Below are 27,031 nucleotides of genomic sequence, written 5' to 3'. Positions count from 1 at the left end.
GCATGGTAAGAAAAAGTGCAACCATTACACCATTCGACCAAAGGGTGGATTTTTTATGAGCTGAGGTTGGTTTTCAGCAAAATTGGAGGGTCCGGGAAAGACAACCGGCGGCAGCTAGCTGGGAGTCACAGAGAGCAAGGGTTCCAGTACTGCATGGTTTTGAAACTTGGAAAACGAGATCGTTAAGGTTGGGAATTTTTCCCGGGTGCTGCACCGTACGTACAGCTACGCCTAATCCCGACAAATTTCTCTGACAAAACTAAAGCGATGGATGGTGAATTGGATGAGGAAGCTTCTCAGCCACGTCCGGAATGATTGTACGTAATTTGTCTGATAGAGAACAAGTTTCAGAAATGAAATATATATGTGTGTGTATATATATATATATATATATATATATATATATATATATATAATGTGCATTGGATGCTCCTGATCACTAAGGATAAGGGGTAACGTACGTACGTACGTGGATAAGATCAGAAGAATGAATGAGACAGTCAAAAGCAAATTAAAGAAGCTAAAATCCAAGACCAAATTAATAAAGATGTCTCAACAGGAAACATTGATCAACTCATGAATCAGCTCGTGAAGGAGATCAGGGATCATCCCGTCATGAGATGATCCAACGTTTCTTAATTATAATTTTATTTTTCGTTCAATTACTTTTTTACTACTCTCTGTTGTAAAGGAAATGTATTAGCATGAGCTCAAAAAGCTGGACGTATCATGTCTCAGCTACTTCCCGTACGTGAGTAGTGTTGATATTTTTAATAATATTTCTTTTTACCGTTGCTTTCCTTCACATAAATGGCAGCATTTATTTTTAATAACTTTACCGCTGGAGAGAGTTTAGTGTTCAAACCGTTTTTGGATTTCAAGCGGTTTTATGTCTTAGACGTTGTAAAGATTAATTTTTTTAACATTCTGAAGGTTTTATTTCTCTTTATTATTCTGTTGCCGTTTATTTCTCTAGGAAGAACGTTGGCTAGCTTTGAAGGCCGAAGGGTCTTTTAAGAGGCTAATTTTAAGTTGGTTGTTTTTATTGTTTTTTCCCGTTTTGTCTATCTAGAGTCGTTTTTTGTCCAGTTTATATATTTGTGTAGTCTTGCGGTTAGTACGAAAAGAGTATATACTTTAGAGAAAGGGAGATAAGAAAAAATAAGTTTAGTGAGTATATATATTTTGAGATATTTTCTAAATAAAAGAGATGTGTTCTTTTGAGTAGAGTTTTGGACTCAACTACTTGTGTAGAGTAGGTTTGAGTCATACGACGATCAGTTAAGTTGTTGTATCTTGGAGGAATCAAGTCTAGAAGATTTCTGTTGTACCAGTTAATTTGAGATTTTGTACACCGCAGATGGCTTGAATCTCCTTAAAAAAAATGATATTTCCGTGCCTCAATCCAAACTGGTTTCGTTTTAATTTTTAATTTTATTGTAATTTTTATATATTATATTATTGTGTATTTCTCCAACAAGTAGTGTACGTAGAAAAATTCATCAAATGCTTTAAGAAAATTAATTAAAGTGCATGTTGTGGAGAACATGCTTAATATATATAATATGATTTATTTTAAGACTTCATTTCAAGTGAAATAATACATGATAAGTAATCGTAAATACAATTTTAAGGTGTGCGCGTAAGTCAGCCTGTGCCTGCACTATCTTTGAAATTAAAAAAGTAGGGTCTCGTAATCATCCGGCTCAATAATTCTAAGGTCGATATATTAATAATTCTTATTGGGCTTAAACTATACTTAATGAGCCATATTGGATAAACCCACGAGCAATAAATTATTAAGGTTGATTATAAATTTTAATTAGACTCAATAACTAGGTTATCTAATTTATTATTTATTGAATTAGTTAGACTCATTTTAGAATTTAAAAATTGGCCATTAGAAATTTATTTCAAATCATCATTGATTGAAATCCCTTACGCAATCTCAGTTACTGCCAATTCTATATTAAACGAACTACTAGATCATATTTTTAAATTCAAACTCTCTTCTTGAATGATCGTAACCGAATCCAACTCGAACTTGAACTCGTCGGCATCCTATTCCAACAGGGATATAACTCTCCAAGTTATCTTCACGTTAAAACTCTTTAATCGAGTCCAAATCAAACTAGTCATCACCATCTCCCAAATTTCTCTATAAATATATCTCTTCCACGTGTTATTTAGAAAAAAACCTATAAACCTCCCAGTCTAACACCATGATTGATTTTGTGTTAAAAATTTTAGGAAGCAATACTACAAGGTAAGTAGCTTGATAAAAAATTATGATTAAAATATGTTAGCTAGTTGTATATATTATTATTAAAATCAGTTCTTTTGAAACCAATGTTTACGTACTATGCATGTCATGATATTTGCAAGCACGTGTTTCATCATGTTTCATTCCGCATATTATAGTTATATATGTATTATGCATCTCATACATCTCACGTTGCATAATACACATAAGCTTTCATAAGACCAAGTGTAAGATAAGCTCAGAGCAATTAATCAGATGACCATTCAAATGTATGATACCAATGCGAATTTATTGGTGGACGTGCAAGCCATGGACCTAAGAGTGGTCCATCATAGTATGTTAGAATATTATTAGCAGCTCCCCTTGTGGCCTCATGATGTGGGACTGGTGCACAACTTTGCACACATTGTTAAGTGTGTGGGTCAATATGATAACTAAGATAAGCCAAGATAAGTCATGCATGCATGTCATAATATATGTATGAACAATCATGATTTTAAATTCTCAACATGAAATATTTTATGAAAAATCTAATGTTAACTATGTTTACGTTATGATGAGTTTCTTACTGAGTCATCGACTCAATATAGTTTGTTTTTATGTTTTTAAACCACCCTAGGTCGGGATATTTTGATGATAGAGCTGCAAGACGAGACTTAGTCCATGGAGGCGTGACAGTGGGCTAGACCATGTACAAAGATTTTAAATTATGATTTTTATAGCATGGACTTTGAGAAGTTTTAATAAATACTTTCGCGCACTCTCTTTTATGATCTCAGTATTTTAATAAAGAATTATTTTATTTATAGTATCTTTGTTCCTAGCGCTTCCTTTAGAATAAAAGTAAATATTTTAAAATCAAGATTCAGTAATAGCACTCTGGATTCCAATAATTTTTAAAAGTAACTTTATTTTTAACCGTGAGGAGCGGGGTGTTACAGGTCCACTATTAAAAAAGAGTAATACTTTATACAGTCATAGGATGTGCAAGCTTTGCACACTTCTTTTAAAAAAAATGAGGTACATTATTTTTTTTTTATGTTGATCCTAAATTTAACCATTTTTTCAAAAACAAATATGTGAGACTCACATATTTTAAGATTGCAAATATAATTTATTATAAATAATATATTTAATTTACTATAAAACATACGGTACTTTAATCATTAATTGCATTTGTCAACATGATGAAAAATGGTCATGATCCATTGCTTTACAATGTCCGGTTTGGATTAAGAAATTCTCTCAACTCATTTTATATAATTATTATAATTTTTTAAATTTTCACACAAAATATAATAAACAATTTAAAGTTTTCAAATTCTAAAATAATAATAATATTAAAAAATAATATTCTAATAATATTTTATTCAACTTTAATCTTAACTCATCTCATCACAACTTACTATCCAAACATATCCTAAATAACTAAATGCTATCCATTTAAGCTAGCATAGCGAGGATCTTATCTCTCATTAGTTAGGTTTGGATAATGAATTGATATAAGATGAGTTGAGATAAAAATTAAAAATTAAATAAGATATTATTATAATATTATTTTTAATATTATTATTATTTTAAAATTTGAAATAAAATAAAATTATTTATTATATTTTATGTAAAAATTTATAAAAATTATAATAATAAGATAAATTGAAATAGATGGAGAATATTTCTTAATTCTAAATAAGCTGAAGCTTAAATACCTACTTTGGACCTTAAATTCTTACTGACACCGGATCTTAATGCCTAACAACCATGCACCAACTAATTAACGAACCACCACGTACGGGAGTCGGGACAGTCCAATCCAAGACTGGCAGGTTTAGGCTGGGTTTCAGCATGGGGGAACAAAAACAACAATCGATGTAGCATCGCCAACAACTATGTTGTCATTCACATACACAACCAACCCATTCTTATATTTTACACGTACAATAATTAATATATAGTCCGACTTTAGCTCCTCCTCATCAATCAAAAAATGGTAAAAGAATATTTTAACACTGTCGTTTTTCACAGCATTTGCTCGTGAAGCATCCTAGAAAGCTAGAAAACTTGTCTTGGAGTGCCCACTATTTATCTTTTTCTTTCGAACGGCCTGGAAATTAGTAAAAAACACGAATATTCATCATAGAATTGAAGGGCCCATAATCCATTAAAAACAAAGAAAAAAGAAAAAGGATAAGGAGGAAGAGACAAATGGGCGAAAATGGAGCCAGTTCTAAAGTAAGTCGTACAATATTTCTTATTTAGTATTTAATATTATTCAATAAACTCATATAAATAATAAATAAAGATTACCTGATCTACTTTTTGCAAGATTTGGGAGAAAATCTAATTATAAATAATTGATCATTAGAATACTTCATTCTGATCATCGTTGATTAAGTATTTACAGAAATTGATTATTTTTGAATATTTGTGAATCTTCAAAGATTTTTATACAAAGAGTATTTGATATGAGTTTTCAACCTTCTAATAAGGAATGTAACGGTTTGTTTTCAATGAGTAGTATTTTTATTTTAATTATCTCGAGTTTTAATACAAAAATAAAACTATTAAAATAAAATTATTAAAATAAATATATATAATATATTTAAAAGGGTGTGGTACATAACCCATCAAAGAGACGTGTTTTTTCACTTTATATATCTATCTATCTTTTACTTTAAACTTTTTAATATTGAGAAAACATGAAAAGATGTTAATGGTGTTGCACTGAAAATTCAATGTCGGAGAATGGCATCCTCTTATATATATCAATGAAACAAAAAGCTGACTTCAATAATGTAGCACAAAAGGACGTTATTATTGGTAATTTTAGAAGGTTATGCCCTACCAATTATCCAATATGCCATCTTAACGATCGAACAATCAGCCAATGGATTCGAAGCTACGTCCGTTGTATTGGATATATTTAAAGCCATCTTATCACCCTGTTAAAGTGTACTGAGCTGTCAAAAAGACTGAAAGATTAATATTAGCTAGCAAAACTATTATAATTGAGATGCTATGTTATTTCCTTAATTCACTTGATCATGGTTCAACTTATAATAATAATAATTTGTTTGTTCTAGGTAATCTCACTTTATAAAGATAAACAAAGTAGATTGCAACTCAAGTAAAGATAAAAAAAAAATTATTTATTTGTGACCAATTATTTCTAATAAAAATGATTATTTCTTATAAAAATAAGTCTATTTTTTATGTTATAGTCGTTATCGTCACAAATATTTATTTTTCTTGTAGTGATATCATAAAATAAATTAGAATTAAGATAAGTGGTTAGAGAAGTGAATATATTCCTTACAATCATGTTTAGAGAAAGAAGGTTTGCTTAATAGCTCTTGTGTTTGAATAGGATCGACTAAACTTCTGGTATGTTAACATGTCACTTGTTGTAAGATCCATTCAACTTTAAAAAAAAATAAATCACTAAACATTTTTAAGAAGAGTTGATGTAGAAAATTACATATCAACAATGTACTGAGAGTGTAAAAAATAGGATTTATAAATATATTTTTTCAAGATTATATATGAATGTATTCAATAATTATTTCAAAGCTCCATCCAATAGCTAGCCTCTATTATGAATGGACTACTCGATGGGGATTCCCCTTCCAATACTCAAGTTATTTATGAAACTCACTTTTTATTTAGGAAAAAACTACTTTGCCTTCTAATTTGATCGCTTAAGTTGACCGTTTGACAATTTTTTTTTTTACTTAATGATTAAAAAAGTGATTTTAAGTGTATTGATATATTTTTTTATTTTTTAAAAATATTTAAATATATGAAAAAAATGTAAATAAAAAAAATAAAAAAATACTATTTGTCAAAATGAACGGACTACTCTGGACGACAAAGTAGCCGACTCTTTTATTTATGAAAAAGTAATGCTCCGAGATACTTCAAAAAATAAGTTCTCAAAGACCCCTCCACAAACAAACTTTTAAGAAAAGAGTGTGGTTCTTGTAAATAATCACTTCTAACTTAATATGTAAGGCACGTTAAGTCACATGAATCTTGTAGATTAAGGAATCGTTTAGACATGATCTCGTAATTATGTGAATAGTAATAAAATAATTTGAATTAAAATATTTTATTATTTTTTAAAAAATAAAAAAAAAATTAAATAAAAATATTATGAAATTAAAAAATTATTTGAATAGTATTTTTTATTTTGAAGTTTGTAAAAATTATATAAATTTTTGTATTTTGTTTCGAAGGTTGTAAAAGTTTAATAATATTATTTTTTGTGTTTGTATAATGATTAGGTAATGATTAAATAAAATTAAAAAATATTTTATATTTTAATAATAATTATAAATAAAATTATGAGAAGTATTGAGAATTTTAACAATATCGTATCTCATCTCTATTTTCAACCGTCCTCTAAGTTGATCAACGTCATATTTTTGTGCAACGATCTTTTCAAATCCATTCAAGATTCAATTTGTATTATTGTCAGTTATTAATTTTAGATAATTTTATGTAAGTTATTTTTATAATTTTTATATAAGTGAGCACTTCAATTAAAATTAAGAATAAAAAATAATGTTGAATATCTTTCCGTAAATAAACAATAAATCAAAAGCTTTTGACCATTAGGTGAGATTTGAATAAGAACTTAAAATGAGATTAAAATGACCTGAATTAAGATGAATGTTGAATAAAATATATTATATTTTAATATTATTATTATTTTAAAATTAAAAAAATTAAATTATTTATTATATTTTATATTAAAATTTAAAAAATTTATAATAATCAGATAAAATGATATGATTCGAATTGATAGCTCCCATCCAAACGTTTCAGTTTGCAAAAAAAATATTCGCTCCTTCTCTTACATTCGATTCCCTCGCATCCCTCTGTTTACAAATCTTTTCTCCCCGAATCCAACTATCATTCCTCAGAGTTAGGTTCCACTCACCCAACTTTCCTGTGGTTCCAAAAAATTCTTTCTTTACCTTCCGGTTGATTCCCTCGTCGCCCAATTCCTAGTTAATGATTATTCCCTAGTATTTTATTTAGTTCGCATTCTTTGTTCGATTTGGGGCGCAATCTGTGGAATTAGGGGCTTTGGTTTTTGATCGGATTTTGGTTCTATTTTTTATTTTTCTCTTATTTTTCCCTCGGTCCGTGGGATGAAGATTGAGGAATTGGAAGACGCAGAAGATGATCGGGTCGGCGACGTTTCGGGGAGGCATATTGTGAGGGTTGACGCGAAGAGAGCACTGGTTGGAGCTGGGGCTCGGATCCTGTTTTATCCGACCCTTTTGTATAATGTGCTTCGTAACAAGATAGAGGCAGAGTTCAGATGGTGGGACGAAGTTGATCAGGTGTTTTTTTGGGTATTAAATAATTACTATTCTAATGGTTGGGGTTGCATTTCTTCTGTGTTTTGTCGCTGATGAGAAAGCTTAGGAAATGCAAAGAAATTAGGGCTTATGAGTTGCTTATAAAGCTTAGGAAAAGCAAAGAAGTTGATCAAGTATTATTATTTTTTTTATTACATTTGGAATTATGATGCTTCTTCTTTTTCTTTCTATGCTGTGATTGATTACTTGCTGGGACAGTGTAGCAAAAGAAACGTAGAATTGTAAAATTCTGCTGTTCTGGCCTTGGCCTCCAAATGCCTCTGATGGGAACCGGTTCCCATCAGCCTCACCCTTCTTTTTCTGCAATCTCAAACAAGAGTTATACCTTGTTTTGAAAAATTACGTTTTTGAACGTTCTGGGTCTGAGAAAATAAACTTTACTTTTGAGTGGAGTCCAAGACAAACTCATGGTTTAGCATATGCCAAATTCTGAAATTGTAAATGAAATGATATCCAGCCTAATGATTTTAGCATTAAGTACTTATTTCTAGTTTCCCCAATAACTAAAAGGTTGGTTCTGCTGAAGTTGGTGACTGAGAGATGGCGTTAGGATAAAAGAAATTGAAGTTTCAGAGTTTTGACGGCTCTTGCTTGGGGCCTCTAGAAAATACGTTATTATATTACCTTGTTATATATTTGAAAATAAACTTCCTACTCTTATGTTTCTCATCCTCCAGGCTGTGTTCTGTGGCCTCAGCTGATAGTGGAGCTTGTACCGCGTGTATTGATGTTGTCATTGATGTACTTAAGTGGTACTTTGTATTGAGTTGAAAATGTATCTTTTAATTGGTTATGTTTAATTGACATTAATCAATTGTTATTTTTCAGTTTCTGCTGCTGGGTGCAGTTCCATTCCCCAAAGATGTTCCTCGCTTGAAGCAGCTTGGCGTTGGTGGCGTTATCACTCTGAATGAACCTTATGAAACTTTGGTTCCGACGGCCTTGTATCATGTGCATGATTCCTTTACACTATTTGCTTGTTTTGGTTGTTTGCTCCTAATTTAGATTGACGCATTCACTCTTAGGCTAATTGTTATTGGATTGTATAATGCAAGTTACTAATGTGATATAAGTACTGATCTTTTAATAAAAAAAATTTAAAAATTTTTCATTTTCATTTAAGGTTTGTATTAACCTGTGGGCCAATTTGGTTTGTGACTTAATAAAAGCGTCAGACTGATGTTTTTCCCCTTTTGGTTTTACCAAATTTGATAATTTATTTTTAAGTGAAACTTTTATATATTTACAGTGTTTATGTCAACACAACGTTGATTAGTTTTTTCTCTCTTCGTTGGAGTTATTTCACTCCTGGAGATTCACCCATTTTTTAATTTATCAATGGCTTTCAGTCGCATGAAATTGACCACCTAGTAATTCCCACCAGAGATTACCTCTTTGCTCCCTCATTTGTGGATATCAACCGAGCTGTGGACTTCATTCACAGTGAGTGAATTGATCTCTTTTCCATTGTGCCGCTTCCTTAGCTCTGTGGTGTGTTGATGAAACATAAATTAATTTTCCTGTTGCTTTTTTAATGCAGAGAATGCCTTGTGTGGAATATCTACCTATGTTCACTGTAAAGCTGGGCGAGGAAGGAGTACAACCATTGTTCTATGCTATTTGGTAATATTCTATTCTGTGCATTGTATTTATGTTCTGGTTTTTAAAATGTGCCTGTTGGATAGGCGTGACAATAAGTGTTTGTGGGTCGTGTTTGTGTCTTGTCAAGTTATAAATATTAGACTATATGGGTCAACCCGAACTTGACCCGTTTAATAAAATGGGTTAGATCCTAAAGTCCTAACACAATTTACATAAATAACAGGTGACCCAACACGATTCGCATAACCCGTTTAATAATTAAATTTTATCAGGTTAATCTAGACTCAACCCATTTAACCCATTTCATAGAAAAGGGTTGAGCTCACCTGTATTTTCATTTTTTAACCCAGATAATATAATTTCATATATAATACAAAGATAACCATATAAATCATTCAAAATTACAACTAGGTTTATGATAAAATATTGTATTATCAACGTCCAAACCAATAATATATAAGAAAACTAAAATTTTTCATAAAATAAAATTACATATTAACAAAAAAAGTTAAATAGTTTGAGATATTAAGCAGTCTAATATTAATTAGTATTACATCCCAATAACAATAAAGGCATATAAAACTAATATTTAGAAAATTTGAAGATAGAATTTATTTGTATTATATGGGTTGATTGCGGGTTTCGCGGGTTGACCCTCAATTGACCTGTTTGTTAATTGTCTTATCTGGTCAACTTGTTTTGACTCAAACCCGTTTATATCAAATCCAAACCTGCTTATTTTGTGTCGTGTTTGTGTTGGATTCATGGGTCATGTCATATATTTCCACCCCTACTGTTGGATAGATTTAATTATCTTTTAGGTATGCATTTTGGACCATATGAATGTGATAAGAGTTATTTGGTTTATGTTTTGAAGGTGAGATATAAGGACATGACACCTGTTGATGCCTTGGAATATGTGCGGTCTAGAAGACCTCGGGTGCTGCTAGCCCCCTCACAGTGGAAGGTATGTAATAAGCTGGCCTAAGAATGTTCTTGTTGTGAAGAGAGAGAATATATCTCTTAAGTTACTGGAGATTTTGAGGCCCAAGTTTGCTTCCCTTTTTTTTTTTTTTTTTTCAATCTTAAATGAGTACTTAGGTTGGTGGCAGTTATGAAAGTGCTGCAAACAGTGACTGCATGGAGGGGGCGTGGCTTTCATTCATAGTCTCTATTATCTTTTATTCTTTGGTGTTGGCTTCTCATAATTTCAATATATGAATCCTTCTCTTGAATAGGGGTTTTCTTGTATATTTCCTGTGTACTAAGGTTGCATCCCTCTACGCCTTTTAATTAATGTTAATTACTCAGCCAAGAAAAAGATTTAAATATAAACTTTTCTCCCATTACAACCCTATCTTTTGATGTTCTTCAAATATGTAATTAAAACTACCATATCCATTAGTACGAGTTAGTCAATTCAATCACCCACATGTACACATAGATTAGTTTTGTCCCCTCTGAAAAAGCTCTGGCTTGGTCACATACTGCAAGTGTTGCCTTCTCTTTTTTGTCACCTTCCTGCTTAGCCGGTATTAACAATTGTATATGAATTGTGTACAAAATAGCTAGGATAGTAGTTATGCCTTATTGGCTGCAAGTCAGTAGAACTATTTTGTTAGGATTACTTTGTTTTTCAAGTAGCATATATTACTGCTTGGCTTAACGTTTTTGCTTATGGCTGGAATGTCAATGATTATAATAAGCAGGCGGTTCAAGAGTACAGCAAGCGCCAACCATCTACAACGTTTTGCTCTCCTTCAGGGGATGCAGTTCTGATAACAAAAGCTGATCTTGAAGGATATCATGGCAATTATGATGGTAATGCTGGTTGGCAGCTGGAAATTGTCCCTAAAGCGATAAAGGCCCGGCCGATGATAGCAAAATTAACTTGTCTTTTTGCTTCCTTGAAAGTTTCTGGTGGTTGTGGACCAGGTCCCAGGCGGCTGCCAGTGCCAGAGGCACGTGCTTGCTAAGCCTCACACGTCACATATATGTTAAGGATTTGGTTACTTGTGCAGAATGGCATTATGGAAATAATTTTAGAATTTTAATCCATTTGCCACTGCTGCAATAGTGGTGTTTGAGAGAGAGAGAGAGAATCAAGATTGTGTGTAGAGGCATGGCTTTGTAGTAGCTCTGTGTTTAAGAGAGAGAGAGAGAGAGAGTCAAGATTGTGTGTAGAGGCATGACTTTGCAGTAGGTTTGTGTTTAAGAGAGGGAGAGAGAGGGCTAAAAAGACCCCGAGCCATCGAGAATATGTTTGACACGGTGCTGGTGGGTAGGAGTCATGACCTGCAGTTCCACTTGTACATAAACCCTTTGTAATAGTCAAATTTTCTAATTTGTTTGTTCACTTTTGCCCGTATACCTCCATGGTTTGTAGCTGTGGAACAATTTTCATCATAAATTCAATCAGAATATTGTTGTTTTCAAATTGGCTGCGGGCTCATGTTCATGATCAAGGAAAGGCCACAAGACCAATTAGCTAGTTACCTCTTCTTTTATCTGGCTAATATGTAGGGCTGATCAATATATAATATTCAAAACAAACTCTCGATCATGTGAGTAAGGTAAAAAGGTTAAAAGAACAGTTGGATTGTTGCATAGTACTCTTGGTGAATGAACTTTAAACAGTGTTCCTTGGTGTGCATACGTAGTTCAGTTCAGGTTTTAATTGTCAGTTTGGATGCATGGCAACATGCCAACAACAGATTAAGCTCCCAGTGGTTGTCTGTACAACTCCCGCGAGTCCCCCGGCCGAGCACCACCATTTGCACAGTCAAAAGTTTCTTTGAATTCTGCAACTCTTTTTTAAAATGGAAGCAATAAATTAATTAGATAAAAATTGCTTGGATTAATCATCTAACGATCTACGTCCTTCGGTCCACGATCGAGAGAGATTCTGAGCCCAAATTATTTACTATTGATCAAGAAGGTTCAAGTTTGGCAATGGCGTTCATTACGTGATCCCCTCCATCTATTCGAGCAAGGGTTGGTGAACGAGATCAAGGATCCAAAGGACTGAATAAAATTCACAAAACAAACAAAAGGAAAAGTTGGAAGTTTTGTGTGTACTCATAATATAATATAGGATGATTAACGTGCAGAAAAGAAATAAAAAAAAAAAAATTATTTATTTATTCTTTTCTAATCAAACCTCCAACATTATTTCCAACAGCACGTCATGAGTTTTGTCAATATGTGTGTATACACACACATGATACGTTCAGAATAGCTTTGTTTACTAGCCTGCCATTTTAATTAATATATAATCTTTAGTTTATTTGTATAGATTCCTGATCTTTTTGCTTATATATCATATGAAAATGCTCTATAACTACTTAATCGTTTTTAATAATATTAGATTATAATTAATTTTGTAATCAACATTAATTATTCAGTACTGAATAAATTGAATGTCATTGTGGGGCACCAATTCATGTCCTAATCTTGTCCTCCATGTATATACATTTTTCATATAATATTATATACAATTAATCAAATGATATTCTTGGATCTATTTGTTTCTATCTGAAAGCTCTATCTCCCTTTTCTTTCCAAAGAGCCGTGTAACATCCCGTCCTCAAGAATCCGGAGAGTTAACTTATGTCACTTAAAAATTATTTTCCATTCACATAGTACATACTCTAATTTTTCTCTATCGTACAAAATACTCATTTATTTACATCAATTACTCCAGAATAACTATTCTAAGACAAAACAATCTTAATATAAACATCAACCTCCCAACAAATCACATCATCAAAACACAACAAACTTAATGAAAATCCTCAATACTTATAATAATCTTCTATGCTTAAACCATCATTCTTAACTCCTCTCACCCATGCGATCCATATTCTTGATCCTCAACTGAAACATTCAAATTATCTAAAAAATATTGTGGAGATAAGAAGTGAGTTATCAACAACTCAATAAGCAAAGAACATATACTAGTATGTAAACATGAGCTTTTTCAGAAAGTTCAATATGCAGAAACAAAACATTTTATTTTTATATGCAGATCTCAGAAAAACGTGTTATCAGAAAATCAGAGCGACTTTTCAATCTTTTCATACTCAAAATCAACTCTTCATATTTAAAGATCCGTTTCATATTCAAAAACATTTTGGCATAACATAACTGAACATCTTCGTCTTATCATATCATATCATATCATATCATATACCTTGTTTAACCCCCGTGGTAGGGTTGTGCTATCCTCGGTGGCCAAACCAGACAGTGTCATATGGTGAACTTCCCCTTTTTTAATCTCGGAGCCCCGAGTATGTACACAGGAAAAAATACGTAAAAAGACCACTTTGTTTCCAAAGTGGGTGCACTCATATCATATCATATCATGTTAGTACCAACCATATCACGTGAACCAGTATCATCATATCATAACCATATGCAGAATCAGATTCAGAACAGATAAGCATGCCAAAGTTTTATCATGTCCATATCATATCAAAACACGTGCGAAAAGTATTCATATCATTTTCCTATGACCAATAACAGTTCCAAGATATTTCATATCACATGTACAAAAATTCACATATATCGTATTCGCTCTTTTGCAAATTTCAGAAACGTGTCAAATATTGCTCATGTCTACACATTTCATGTCAAAAAAATTTCTTTTTTCTTTCATACGTATCTCATGAGTGAATGCAAAACATATATTGAGGTTGTTTTTCACTTTTTTTTTTTAAAAAACAACATGCACATTTTTACAAACCAACCTCAGTTCATTTCTTTTTATGCAAATCTAGCATAGGAACCCCGTTTACCTGGATAACTTAACTTTTCAGAATTTTCCTAAAAAATGTCGAGTCGACTATAACTCGTCACCTATAAAAATAATCACGTAATTTCTGTAAGTTTCCAATCAATCACATATTTCAATATTTAAGCCTAAGTTTCTAAAATAACTTATTTTAATTTTTCAAAACTTAAAACCCTCATAATCCCAAAATATATCATCACTTTCTAAAATCATCAATATCCACCATAACCAACGTCAAACTCAAAACACCAATATTTAATCCCGAAACAACCAACAAATCTCACATAATAAACCAATCACACAAACAACTCCATAATCCAATCCAACCGACCCACTTACTCATCGGACTCAGTCCGGCATAACCAACCAATTCACAGTAAATATGAGTTAACGTGAACATACATTTAAATCTCAAAAGTTATTTGATAAAATACTTACAATGTTATAATATAATTTTTGAAAGATCACGGAGGTGCTAGAAGTGGTGGCACAACAACGGAATAGTGTAAAATGCACTGTGGCCGTGGGTCTCAAAAACTCAATTTTGAATGGGGACAAACCAAGACCCGAGATTGATAGGAAAGGGCTTAGGGATGTTGGTGGAAGCTAATGGTGGTGGTTGTTTACCATGGGTAGCGGCATAAATGGTGGTTGAAGGCCAAAATGCTCAAATCGGAGATGGAGATAGATAGGCTTTACCGGTGGCAGATCGGAGCCAAGGATGGGTGCATTAAGTTGCTGGGAGGTCGAGAATGGTGTGGTGAAAATGTGGTGGCCAGCGGTGGCGCAAAGGCGGCGTGCGCACCAAAAGTCGTGCGGCTTGAAGCCACGCGTGGGGGAGTTTCGCAGCGCTGGAGGGGCTGAAAACACAAGGGTGGGGTCGCCGGTGGGTGGGGAAGGAGGTGGGCTGGGCAGTGAGGAACACGGAGGCGCGCGGCGGTGGCTGGGTAGAGGAGAGGCAACGCACGGGGAGAGAGAGGCAGAGAGGTCGCGCAGCGCGTGGGAGAGGAGCGAGAGAGAGGAGAAAAAGAAAAGAAACAGGAGAAAAGAAAAAGTGAGGGAAAGAAATGAGATTCAATCCTCACATCTTGGGTCACAAAAATGATCCAACGAAAACGATTTCAAAACAGTAAGTAAAATAAAATAATTCAAACACAAAGATTAAGTAAAATAAAATAATTAAATCCAACAACACAATAAATTTTAAAACCCACAAACAACTAATTTAAATTAATGAACAATTTAAATAATGAACAATAATTAATAACAAGAAAATACATTGAATTAACAATTAAAAATCTTAAAATAATATAACGTAAATCATCTGAAATTTAAAACAAGAAAGTTCATAATCTTAATAAATGCAATAATTTACTTAGTCAAAATACACGTAAATACGGGGTATCACAAGCCGCCCCAGCAAAAACCCCCATCCTTCCCATTTGGTTAGACTAGAGACTGTGTAGGTCTTTATTTTTCAATTTTGTTTGTTTTTCTGTCCAAAGTATGGTGAAACGCTGATCTGCTGTTTTTTAAAGGCCAGCGACCACCACGCGCCCCTTCGCAAGATTCCCAGGCTGCCAATCCTTCAGACTGTCGAAGGTTTTCGTCGAATGGAGCGGCACGTGAGTCACACGCGCGGGTCATAGCAACGCATGAGATCCATGCGCCACCGAACCAAGAAGCTTCTACTACCGCCACGCGAGGCGTTTCTGGGACTAGGGACATCAGTTTCTTTAGACTCGACTGGCCGCCACACTCCTAGCATGGCGCATCCCTCAAGCGCCACCACGGTCTGTTTCTTTTATTTTGATTTCTTTCAAGCTGAAAATTCAGATCTATAGTCGCAATCCGTCATTTTCACATCTATCTTTATGTTTATTATTATTTCCTTTTGTTTAGGTAAAAATAATAATAAAAAAAAATTATCTCTTGGAATCCTCTCCTCCTCTGGAGGTGGGGTTTGAAATCTCTATTTTAGGCAAAATGTGGTCTCTCAGACGGTTTGTCTGTAGAGAGTTATAGAAGTTAATACCATACTAGTCATAAATAAATTTGTGTACTGGTGGAACCCTAACCGTGAGTAGTTGGCTTGTAATCTGGAATTTTTCTTATATGTATTAGGTCATAGCTATAACTTCGCTTTTATGAATGAATGAAATCTATTTCCTATAAAAAAAAAATGATATTCTTCAGGGCTCAAAGGGGCCAATCTCCAATATTCCCTACTGATTGCTAGCTGCATGCATCTTTCTGAAGCAAAATTCCCTTTGTGACATCATGAGTTGAAACAAGTACTAATACTACTGATCATGAGTAGCATACATACTTCGATGGTACTACGTCTAGAATCAACCTATGTATATATGTTTTTGCTAACCACTATATAATATATTGTTCCTTAATTATTAATTGATTCATTCTATCAAATTAAGGAAAAACTCATGCTGATGTCTCTATTCCAACTGCATGCAGAATATGCTCACCAAACCCTCCTAAGTTCAACAACTCTATACTTCCAGATCGACAAGTCCTGATCTGTTGCTATAAATAGATACCATCAGATTAATTTGTACACATTTATCTGACCAATTACAGTACTTGATCTAATTATGATCTACATGAGTTTTGAAGAAAGAACTGTGACCCTCTTTACTGTATATATAATTAATTTGGTCACTGATCATCTTAACTCAAGAAGTTAGCTAGCTAGCCGTACGTATAGATAGACTAATTAACAGTACTCCAAACCAGTCTATATATATTTTAATTTCATGTTAAAATACGCTTGAAAGTTGCAAGAAGCTGCAGTGAAGATCGATGGGGTGTAGCCTAGCCTTCTATCCGAAAAGCAGCTAGCAGAACTATTGGGAAAGAATCCAAAAAAATGAAAAGAAAAAAAAAGATGGGGCAATATATAGGGCCATGCATGTTGTGATATTCCTACTTGCACTACAACAATTCTTCCTGCAACTTCTTTATGGGACCAAATCTGCATACACCAGGAGAAAGCCTCTTAAATTGCTTATGGTCTAGAAGTTAATGGAACTATATATTTCCCTTCTGAAAAGCTTCCAAAATCTTCCATAAAGTGAAAGAAATGAATATCACCTTTTTAGGTTGAGCTAGACATATCATTCCCTTTTATTTTTCTATTGCATGTGGAAAGAGACACTACTTCCCCTTCCCCACCTCCTATATATATTATATATATATATATATATATATAGGATGATCTTCCACTTTCTTTCTTTCTTCTTTTTTTTTTTTTTTTTTTGTCCATTTTAACAATTTAATTACTTACCCCAAGCATCTGTACATGACCACATTGTTTAGGTTCTCCAACACATAATTATATATAATATATGTATATAAAATGACCAAGATAGACCACACCATGCACCCTTTCGTTCCCTAGCTCTACTGATATTGTTATTGACAGTAGTACTGTTACTAGTATTATCAAGAATAGTAGCATGCATGCACATATTATAAACATGAATTCATTCATTCAGTATAAGGCATGCATTATTTGAATCTCAAAAAACAAGAGGAAGGTCCATTACAATTTACTTTGGCAATATTTTTTCATGTATGTGTAATATGATGCATGACATGCATGCATGAAAGCTGTGAGAAACAATATTGCCATCATATAATATTATATATTGAATGTATCATGTATGTCATGAAGACGAGATCAACTCATGGTGATCAGTCAATACATGATCATCGATATATAACAGTACAAATTAATGTCCATCGAGGCAAGAGATTTGATCTGTCATTTCAAACCGTAAAGTTTATTCTTGTCCTCTCAATCTTTATTCCCTTCAGAAACTACGATGAAGCTGCCTTGTCTCAATGTTGATTTTAGCTTTTCTCACGCATGTCCCATATTGAAAGAAAGAAAAGATAGCATGCAGCACGTTACTCTCTCTCTCTCTCTCTCTCTCTCTCGGGGGATAAGCACATCCTCCCTATCTACTCTCTATTAATGTATACTGCGGAAAAAGCTCGAATCTAGAATAGAATAAAGCAATAAAGAAGTAACCCAAATAATAATAAAAAACAAAGAGACCAACTTAAATTGTCATATCATCAATTGCTACTATGTGAAGATTCCATATTTCCAATAAGAGATTTTTAACCTCCTTCCCTCCTTTCCGATAGCAGACCCAAAGAACCCATTAATACGACGCCTTTTAATAGAATGACAGCCACTTTAAGAAACTGATCATCAAGCATTATATATATATTTATATGATAGTCTAGCAAAACAATAAATTAAATAAAAATCAAGTTCATTCTATACTTAATGTATCTACGAGAAAAGCTAGCTAGCTGGATAAGGCCTGACCCCAAATTCTCTTTAACCATCCTCGTTATTTTACAATCTAGCATATATATATATATATATATATATATATATATATATATATATATATATATATATATACCTGCAGGCAAAGCAGCTCCTATATATGATGGTCTTTCTGTTAGTTTTTGGATCTTTTTTGCGTTTACTTACAGATCATGAATAACTAAATTAATCAAATCTAAATATATTGGCCAATTTGTAATCGAACTCTAACAAGATTTTCCAGTCTAATATATATGTATATACGATAAGTAACTAATTTACAACATGATATACCACTTCAATTTGTAGATTTATATAATTTTGTAGCTAAATATATATTTCTTTTTATATATATATATATATATAAATAAACAGAAGATATGAGATGCCCTAATGAATCATTAATTATATATCCAGCCTCCTGCATGATCTGTTTATTAAAATTAACCAGCCAATAATGCCTGGGATTTTGCACCAGAGTCATATATATATATATATATATATATATATATCTACTAATACGAAAATAATCCATTATATATGTCGCATGCATTAATTCAAAATTCTCAAATTATATTTCAAAGAAGTGTAAAAGCGAAGCACCATTCATGAGAATATAAAGAATTCCTTAAACATCTTCATTTCCACCAGGGAATCATATGAACACTTATATTTTACTATCTCAAAGTGACTTATAATAATGTAATGACGTTACAGCATGATTGACAAAGTATTTTTGCAATTTGCACAAACTCTCTTGTATTTGTTTGTAAAGAACAAGAAAGATAAATTATACAAACATCTTAATTAAAATAATAAAATAATAAGAATAGCCAGAAAGATGATATTGTAATCATAATGGTGATGATTTTCATGCAGGCTGGGTTTCTTTTGGGTCTTTGGTTCTCCTTCTATCTGTCAGAGAGAGTGCAGCCTTTCTTGGTTTCTCTTCTTTTTTCTTTGTTTTTCCTTTTGTTCTTTCTCTCTTTCTTTACAACATGGACTGTTGCACAGGTAGTTCGGTTGAGAGCCATCAGAGCTTAGCCAGGTCCCCAGTAAAAAGAAAAAAAAAAAAGACCGGACTAAGGATGCTTTCTTGGCCTCACGTTGAAAAAAAAAAAAAAAAAACTTGAGAGGAAGGTTTCAAGCACTAATGATGATGATAATGATGTTGTCTGTAAGGGTGTCGTTTATTCCCTGTAATTTTTGCTCCTACCCATGATGATCTGGGTTGTCAGGGTCAGGCCAGAAGGACGGGTACTTCAGCCAGTCTGCCTCATGAGGGTTTGTGATGGATGATTCCTGCAAGAAAATGTAATTAGCTTGTGAAGATTAGATTTAGGAAATGCAGTGAAAATTATACTTAAGAAACTACACAGAAAGAAGCCGCCTCTTTTAACCCTTTTCCCCCACAATCAAAATGTACGTCTGTTGCTGTGCCTTGGTCGTAAGGCCACACATGATGAGAAAAAGATATCAGTCACTATCATTCCGGCCCCTTCTTTCAGAAAGAAAGTAAAAAGAAAAAAGAAGACAACTGCTTAAATTACTTGCCTAATTACGTTCCATTAGACGTGGTGTTTATTATCATTTGTAGCAATATCATGTGTTATATATATGAAAAAGAAATGTTTTTCCAGACCTTCATGAGCTCATCTTAACAGGCCGAAAATAATATGAAAAAGGAAACAGTACCCTAGGAAAAGTCTTAGCTTGAGTTTTTCAACAGGAGAATTATAAGGAGATCGAGTCTCTTTAATTTCCAAAACCGACGCTTCTGGTTTCACACTTGAGAAATTCTGTTTTGAGCTTTTTGAAATTCATCAACATCATCATTCGCTCTTTCCATTGAGGTAAAAAAGAATGTCTAATAAAATATATAGTACTCTTGATATGCAAATTACGTGCCTTTATCTTTAGTTAGAGAGGCAGGCCGGGGAGGTTGATATAGTGTATACATACACACATACATAACTATGAAACCATGCATGTACCATATATAACATGGGAAAATAAAAGATAAAGTGAAAAGAAAAAACAAACAAAGTCGATCCTCTGGTTTCTCTCTTTAATTTAAATTATTTACTAAAGAATTAATTGATTATCTTTATTTTTGAACTCTTTTAATACGAGTTTACTTTTCTTTGTTCTCTCCTTAGGCGGAATTATGACAAATATAGGGCTCATGGATTTCAGGGTCAAAAAGTTCATGCTCACCTCTTTGATATTACTTGAAGTGCAACCCATTATGAGTTCCTCCAAACCGGATGCAGACCTCCCTCCCAGTTTATGATGCTGTTGCTGCTGCGGTTGCTGTACTTGTTCTAGTTGCTGCTGCTGCTGCTGTTGTGTTATGCATTCACAAGACAAGAAGAAGAAATAAAAATCCCATCTTAATTATCATGTCTTCAACAAGGATTTTAAAGTGAAAAGAAAGTTTGTAATTTTGCAGACACTAACTTGAATTACCAAGTGTACGTATTGAAGAGATAAAATACATGATCCACTGTACATGACCACTGAATTCATATTTTTATGTATTTGTATAGGGAGATCAAAGTATAAGGAAAATGGGGTTGATGATTGATTACCTGGAAATTTTCATTTTGGAGCATTATTCTGGAGATGTGGTAGGAGTGATCTTGATCGAGAATAATGGAGGTATGGTGGAGGGGAGGTGGAGAGATGATGGTGGAAATGGGATGTGAAGGCCTGCTGATGTGGAAGGCTGTGGTCGCAATTTGATGATGTGGATGGTGATGTTGGTGCTGCTGTTGGTGATGATGGTCATGGGCCATAGGATGATGTGGCCTCTGGTGATCCCTCATATCTTCGCACGTGCCACCACCACCTGATGCGCCTGGGGCTTCCCTTGCTGTTGAAGCCTCTCCTATCCCCACCTGCAATGGAGACCACCTGTGAAGCAGTTTGCTAGCTTGTCCATTTTCTATATGCAAAAGCTCGAGCATTAATTTGGGTTTCGTGTAACCCTTTTTTTGCGTGGATAAACAGGCTTTAGTTAGCTGACAATGCTAATCAAGAGAGGTACTCCATTGAATTTTCATGCTGCATATGCAAGCAATGAGTATATATGAGAAAAAAGCAACCCTAAAACTCGGGTTCTTTCCTTTACTCTTAATATTTTTGTTTGTAAAGTCTACGAGTACTGGTTCGATGTCAAAATCTAAATATTACTTGTAAATGTTGATCATCAAGTGCAACATGCTATATATTTATGAGTAAGGCGCGCGATTTAATTCATTTCAAATATTTATCAAGCTGAAAAATCAGATGCAAAACTTTAATTAGGTTATATATACAGCAAACCGTATAATTTGTTTGATCAAGAACATGTATGCATGGAAGTGTCAGATCATAAAAACCCATATATATAGAAAGAACGAGCAAATCATGTATATACCTCATCAAAGCTTTTCCTGAATGGGGCGAAGCTAAAATGGTCGGATTTAAACTGTTGATGAATGTCCATGGCAGTACTGTAACTTGATATTGGAGCAACCCCAGATGGTGGAGAAAGTTCGTCTCTCTGAGGAACTATTTCCCTGGAAGAACAACTCCCACTCCCACTATCTCTCCTGCTATTAGGCTCACTGCTTGCTTCCCCAGTGGTTGCAGTACTTCGATCAGACCAATTGCATTGCCTTGGCTGCGTTTGATAGAATATCTTTGAAACAACAAGCTCTCCTTCCTTTTCTTCTTCGTGCTGACCAAGGTGGTATTGATGCATGACCCAGTTGGTCTTTTCTGGTTTTCTGTTTTTTCCAAAATTAGTGTAAAGGACGAGTATTTTCTTGCAACCCTTTTGTTTTCCATTCACCATTACAGGCCTAGTTTTTCCAGTCTTGTGCCACCTTGTTTCTCCCCCTTGTAAATCGCATTCAGTTTGAATTTTTCTCCTCTTTCGTGTCCCGGTTGTGTAAGCTTTCGATGGTCTGTGGAAGAAATGTTTGCTCAAGCCATCTCTTGTGACTCCTGCAAAAAAAAAAAAAAGAAAAAAATTAAAGTTAGGTTGACTTAGGTGTAACAAACTGCAAGACGTACAAGCACTGTGATTCTTGAAAGTCATAACAAATATAAGGGATAGAAGCATGGAATAAAAACAAACCTAATGCATGAAGTTTCCTTTTCTTGGAGACTTTAAACAAGAGTGTTTTTAGTAAACTCAACAACATTAAATAATTGATCCGGTACTTACATATCTATCACAGAGAGAGAGAGAGAGAGAGAGAGAGAGAGAGAGAGAGAGAGAGATCAAATATTAAATTTTCTGACCTGGAAGTTTTTCAGGATGGGTATAACAAATCCCATCTTCTCCTTCAATAGTAGTGATAAACTCATCTATCAAAGGGTGAGATTTCATGTCTTTCGCCTCCACCTTTGCTTCAAGGTGTTCTATCAATTCTTGGTCTGTAGGATCAAATTTCACTCCTGCAGGTAGACCTAACCAGTCCTGCAAACTCCATTCAAACTCAGATAAAAATGAAACCCAAAAACGAAAGAAAAAAGGAGAGCAAAAGCAAGGAAAAAAAAAAAAGAAAAAGAAAAAGAGGGCCCTTTAATCAAATAATTCGCTAGATTTTGTTCTACAAGAAAAGCAGTAAGTATATCAACTAATTATATTCGTCTAATAATGGAACAACAAACATGCACATATATTTCCTGGTGTGAGCAAGCATATGCATCTTCATGTGTCAAAATCTTTGTATTCAATCCAAGAACTATCACGAGATAATCCCTACCGGCTTGCCTTCGAGCTTGTGTCCACAACCAGGGCATTGCTTGGATCCACACATCTTATGCTCTTCGAGCTTGGCATCGATGAGATCAGAGCTGCTAATGGAGCCCACAGTACTACTCTTATTCATTGCTTTTCGACGTACGGAAGCCTATCTATCTATCTTCTTTCTCTCGAGCTGATGAAATTATAAGCTTCTGTGAAATATTTATCTGCGTATGGCGACCGCTGCTCATATCCCAGATATTTGCTCTCTATATGTATAAGAGAAATCATAAGGTTGATTGAGATCTATGCTCCAAAAGTAAAGGAAAAAGAGATCAAGAAAATAACTATATGGGTATTTGACAAAACGACGCTTCAAAATATAAACTTTTGCTGTGATTTCCAAAGGTGTATCAGACAACGACAACCTCGGATTAATTCTGGTTCGATCAGAAAACAAGAAACCAACAAACAATCGAAACAACTCTGGAATAAAAAATAGCAAACAAAAGAAGAGAGATTGAACACATGATGTTCTTAAGCATGTGAATTTACCAGAAAACAAATTCAATTTAGATCGAGAAATTCAGCAAAAACCAGATGAGTATGCCGGCAAGAATAGCAAATATGGGTATGTTGCCTAGCTAGGGTATATCAGGTAAGGAGAAGAAGGGGACCGGAGAGGAGAGGAGGGAAATGAATTAGGAAGAAGGAGGAGAAGAAAAGAGTAAACTGTCACAGCGAGATTGAGCTATAAACCTGCTTTAACAACGGAAAGAACCAGAATTCCCTCTCTAGCTACTTTAACTGAAGCCAGTGTGAGATAGAGCTAGTGGGAGAGGAAAAAAAAACAAAAAAACAAAAGAAAAAGGTGCCCTCAAAACCTACATACCACCTTTAAGCCTTTGCCAATTTAAGAAGCGCAGGCAGGCGGTTTGTGTGTGTGTGCTGTGTGTGAGGGGGAGAGAGAGAGAGAGAGAACCCGGCTGGTGTTTCTAAAGCTCAAGGGGTTCTTCCACACCTTTGTTTGAGCCTTGACTACAAAAGCAAAAGGGAAGAAACGGCCTTCACAGCTGTTACTAAGGCACACATTCAAAAGCAAGATCAGCAAACCCATCTCAGTACTGTATTTTTGTTATTAATTATATATGATCGATCTACCGAAAGAATATCAATATAGGAAAAATATTATATTGTTCACCATTTTCATGGTAAAGGACTGATATCGAAAAAAAAAGACGTTATAATATAATTAAAACTGTACCCCCTAAAAAAAAAAAAACCAGAACTTTGAGTGATAAAGAAGAAACCAGTTTTAATTACAGTCTCATAATAATTTTGCATAACAGATTATAATTAGGAGTAATATATAGCCAAAATCTTCTTCAGGCATATATTATAACATGGGGGAGATCAGACGGGGAAAAGAGAGTAATATAAGGGAAAAAGAATGGTAGGAGCTCACATGGTTTTGAACTGGAGTGCTGATGATTATGCTTTTGCCATGAATGTTGCAGAGAGAGAGAGAGAGAGAAAGAGAGAGAGAGTATTAGGAAGTTGCTTGATAAGCAAGGCAAATGAGCAGTATACTTGATGGACCCCCACCACCCCCTTGTAATCAAGAATTATATAAATCATATATATATATATATATATATGTAATATAAAAGATCTACGAAGCTTCAGGCCGAAGCACCAAACATTTAACCACATCTATCTGAAATAAGGGTACAATTATACTTTTTCTGTACTATTTTTTTTCCCACTCATTTTGGCTTCCCTTTTTGGCCCTTAATGTGACGTTATTTCTATTATGGGCGGGGAAATCTACAATACTTCCCACATACATGAAGAGAGTTGTGCACATGAAAATTCTTGTAGACCCCAGCAGTACTCTTGTGGGCCCAACCTGCTGGAAACTCTTGTATATCATGCCCTTAAAGTGCCTTCAATATCAAATGATCATGGTTTTGCATTCACGTTTATAACATTCTTTTGAACGTGAGTCGAGAGTATAATGATCATGAAGGGCCAAAAATGCAGGTTTTTGCATCACAGATGGATGGCCATGACTTTCATGTCTATTTTTTCTTTATTTTTTTTTAGGGGAGTTAGTGGAGTTAAAAATTATATAGAATGGTATATTACTCTGCAGCTTTCATGTGTCCACTCTAATCATGTAAATTACGTATATATATTTTTTTAAATATTTTTTAAACATATTTAAATATTTTAAAAATAAAAAAATATCAATATACTAATAGTCACTTTCTTAATTATTAAAAAAATAATTTAAAAAAAAATTAAATATATGAGACGTCCAAATGAGGGACAAATTAAATAAAGAGTCATACTAGCATTATTCAATTGTATATCGATCTGCATTATTCAATTGTGCTGTATGAACACATGCACACAGATCAGGGCCAAAACCATTCAAATTCATGTAGACATGATCCTTCGATTAAATTTCCTCTTTTTGTCCGAAGAATGAATAATCAGCAGATAACTCAGATTATGATCCAATATTGAGCTGACCTAATTTGACTAAACAAGCAATTAATGGACCCCACATGATATCTTAACACTGTTTCTATATATATGCTCTCAATTGGTTCTTTGCATGTTGCATATATAAATATAAATATAAATATGATCTTGATATTTATCTTTATTATTATTATAAGTTAAATAAAGGGTTATTTCCCTTTTTTTTAATGGATATTAAATGAACCAAGGAATATCAATACTCGGATAACTATATGGTAATATTCAAAAATGCGAATGAAATATTCGAGAAACTTTTTTTTTTTAAAAAAAGTAATTAATATATATTATGGGAATATATTCGCACGAGAAGAATAAATAATACTTTAATTATTGTATGTATTAAAATTGAATGAGAAGCAGCTAGCTTATAGGCATACACATGATAAATTAAGTACATGCAAGCTGATCTCAACGATAGAACAATATATATTTCATGGCAATTGCATGCCATCCCCTGCATGCATGCATGCAGAAACGTTTCAACTCCGGCCGGTCGATCGACATCGATCCGGTGATCTTTTACTAATTCAAATATGAGTGCCGAAATGTTTTTTAATTATATCATGTATTCTCATGCATGCTAACATATAGAGATTTGGATTCATGATTATTATATATATCTTGAAGGCCAGGCATCGATCGGGCGCATGCAGCAAAAGATCAAAACGATATATATATGTTGTGTTAATGCATGTATATATAATTATTATACATGTTCTCAAAACCAAAGCAAATTTGAGAAGCGATCTAGCCAAAAACAATAAAGCAAGAACATTAGTAAACAAGCAAGTTTCTCATCATGATTGTGTATTTGTGTGTGTGTTTTCGCCGACAAATACATATCTTTTTGTCCATAAGATTGGATTGAAGTGAACAGAAAGGTAGTGACTCCACATGATATATATTACAAGTAAATAATATTAACGGAAAAAATGGGGAAGTAAATAAAAGAATAGATTACAAAGGAATATTGCAACAAAAACAAAGAAAAGCACGTACAGGTAATGTTTAGGACGTCGAATATAGAATTACATCATATATATATTTTTTATAGTAAATATATAAAATTTTACAATCTGAAGTACCTTATGAGATTCTTTTATGAATAAAACATGCATTTCTCTTACAAATTAAATATATGTTAATATTCCAGTAAGAGAGAGAAACAATATATATATATATATATATATATATATATATGTTTTTACAGGTGAGTGGTTATGACTCTCGTGGTGACATGGGGGAAATTTTCGATGTTAGGTTTATCTAATATTGGCTCTAGCTTGCTTCTATTTCACTCCTTTTTTTTATCTGCTTTTGACCTTTGGGGGGG

General features: G+C 33.6%; 3 protein-coding genes across 10 annotated transcripts in view; 2 read left to right on the top strand and 1 right to left on the bottom strand.

The window, feature by feature from the left end:
- Positions 1-27,031, top strand: part of LOC109009972 (deoxyhypusine synthase) — an 871,604-nt gene that overhangs the window by 433,832 nt on the left and 410,741 nt on the right. The gene's annotated exons all lie outside the window — the stretch shown is intronic.
- On the top strand, positions 7,074-11,620 carry LOC109010191 (phosphatidylglycerophosphate phosphatase PTPMT1-like). Its single transcript, XM_018990944.2, has 6 exons — positions 7,074-7,611; positions 8,479-8,601; positions 9,000-9,093; positions 9,191-9,273; positions 10,130-10,219; positions 10,962-11,620. Exons 1-6 carry the CDS (start codon positions 7,417-7,419, stop codon positions 11,226-11,228), a joined length of 852 nt encoding a protein of 283 aa, XP_018846489.1. The 5' UTR covers positions 7,074-7,416; the 3' UTR covers positions 11,229-11,620.
- LOC109010158 (NAC domain-containing protein 75-like) lies at positions 19,065-24,737 on the bottom strand. Of its 8 annotated transcripts, XM_018990883.2 has the most exons (8): positions 24,614-24,737; positions 23,704-24,221; positions 23,168-23,417; positions 22,701-22,878; positions 21,829-22,400; positions 20,999-21,307; positions 20,625-20,750; positions 19,066-19,709 (listed from the first exon to the last, which is right to left on the bottom strand). In XM_018990883.2, the coding sequence occupies exons 3-8, from the start codon at positions 23,291-23,293 to the stop codon at positions 19,620-19,622; spliced, it is 1,401 nt and encodes a 466-aa protein (XP_018846428.1). In that variant the 5' UTR covers positions 23,294-23,417; positions 23,704-24,221; positions 24,614-24,737; the 3' UTR covers positions 19,066-19,619. The 8 variants fall into 8 exon arrangements, with proteins under 8 accessions (XP_035551197.1, XP_018846428.1, XP_018846457.1 ...); XM_035695304.1 differs by lacking the exon at positions 24,614-24,737 and having other exon boundaries at positions 19,065-19,709; positions 20,625-20,747; positions 23,704-24,305; XM_018990912.2 differs by lacking the exon at positions 23,704-24,221.

Source organism: Juglans regia, chromosome 1 (assembly GCF_001411555.2).
Source record: "Juglans regia cultivar Chandler chromosome 1, Walnut 2.0, whole genome shotgun sequence".
Taxonomy (NCBI): domain Eukaryota; kingdom Viridiplantae; phylum Streptophyta; class Magnoliopsida; order Fagales; family Juglandaceae; genus Juglans; species Juglans regia.
This window is presented reverse-complemented; position numbering and strand designations above follow the sequence as displayed.

Coding starts and splice junctions, on each gene's coding strand:
- LOC109010158 (XM_018990883.2), bottom strand. CDS start 23,293: ATGAATAAGAGTAGTACTGTGGGCTCCATTAGCAGCTCTGATCTCATC. Junction 22,879..23,167: donor ACAAGCTCGAAGGCAAGCCG/GTAGGGATTATC, acceptor TGGAGTTTGCAG/GACTGGTTAGGTCTACCTGC. Junction 22,401..22,700: donor CCATCCTGAAAAACTTCCAG/GTCAGAAAATTT, acceptor TTTTTTTTGCAG/GAGTCACAAGAGATGGCTTG.
- LOC109010191 (XM_018990944.2), top strand. CDS start 7,417: ATGAAGATTGAGGAATTGGAAGACGCAGAAGATGATCGGGTCGGCGAC. Junction 9,094..9,190: donor AGCTGTGGACTTCATTCACA/GTGAGTGAATTG, acceptor TTTTTAATGCAG/AGAATGCCTTGTGTGGAATA. Junction 10,220..10,961: donor TAGCCCCCTCACAGTGGAAG/GTATGTAATAAG, acceptor TATAATAAGCAG/GCGGTTCAAGAGTACAGCAA.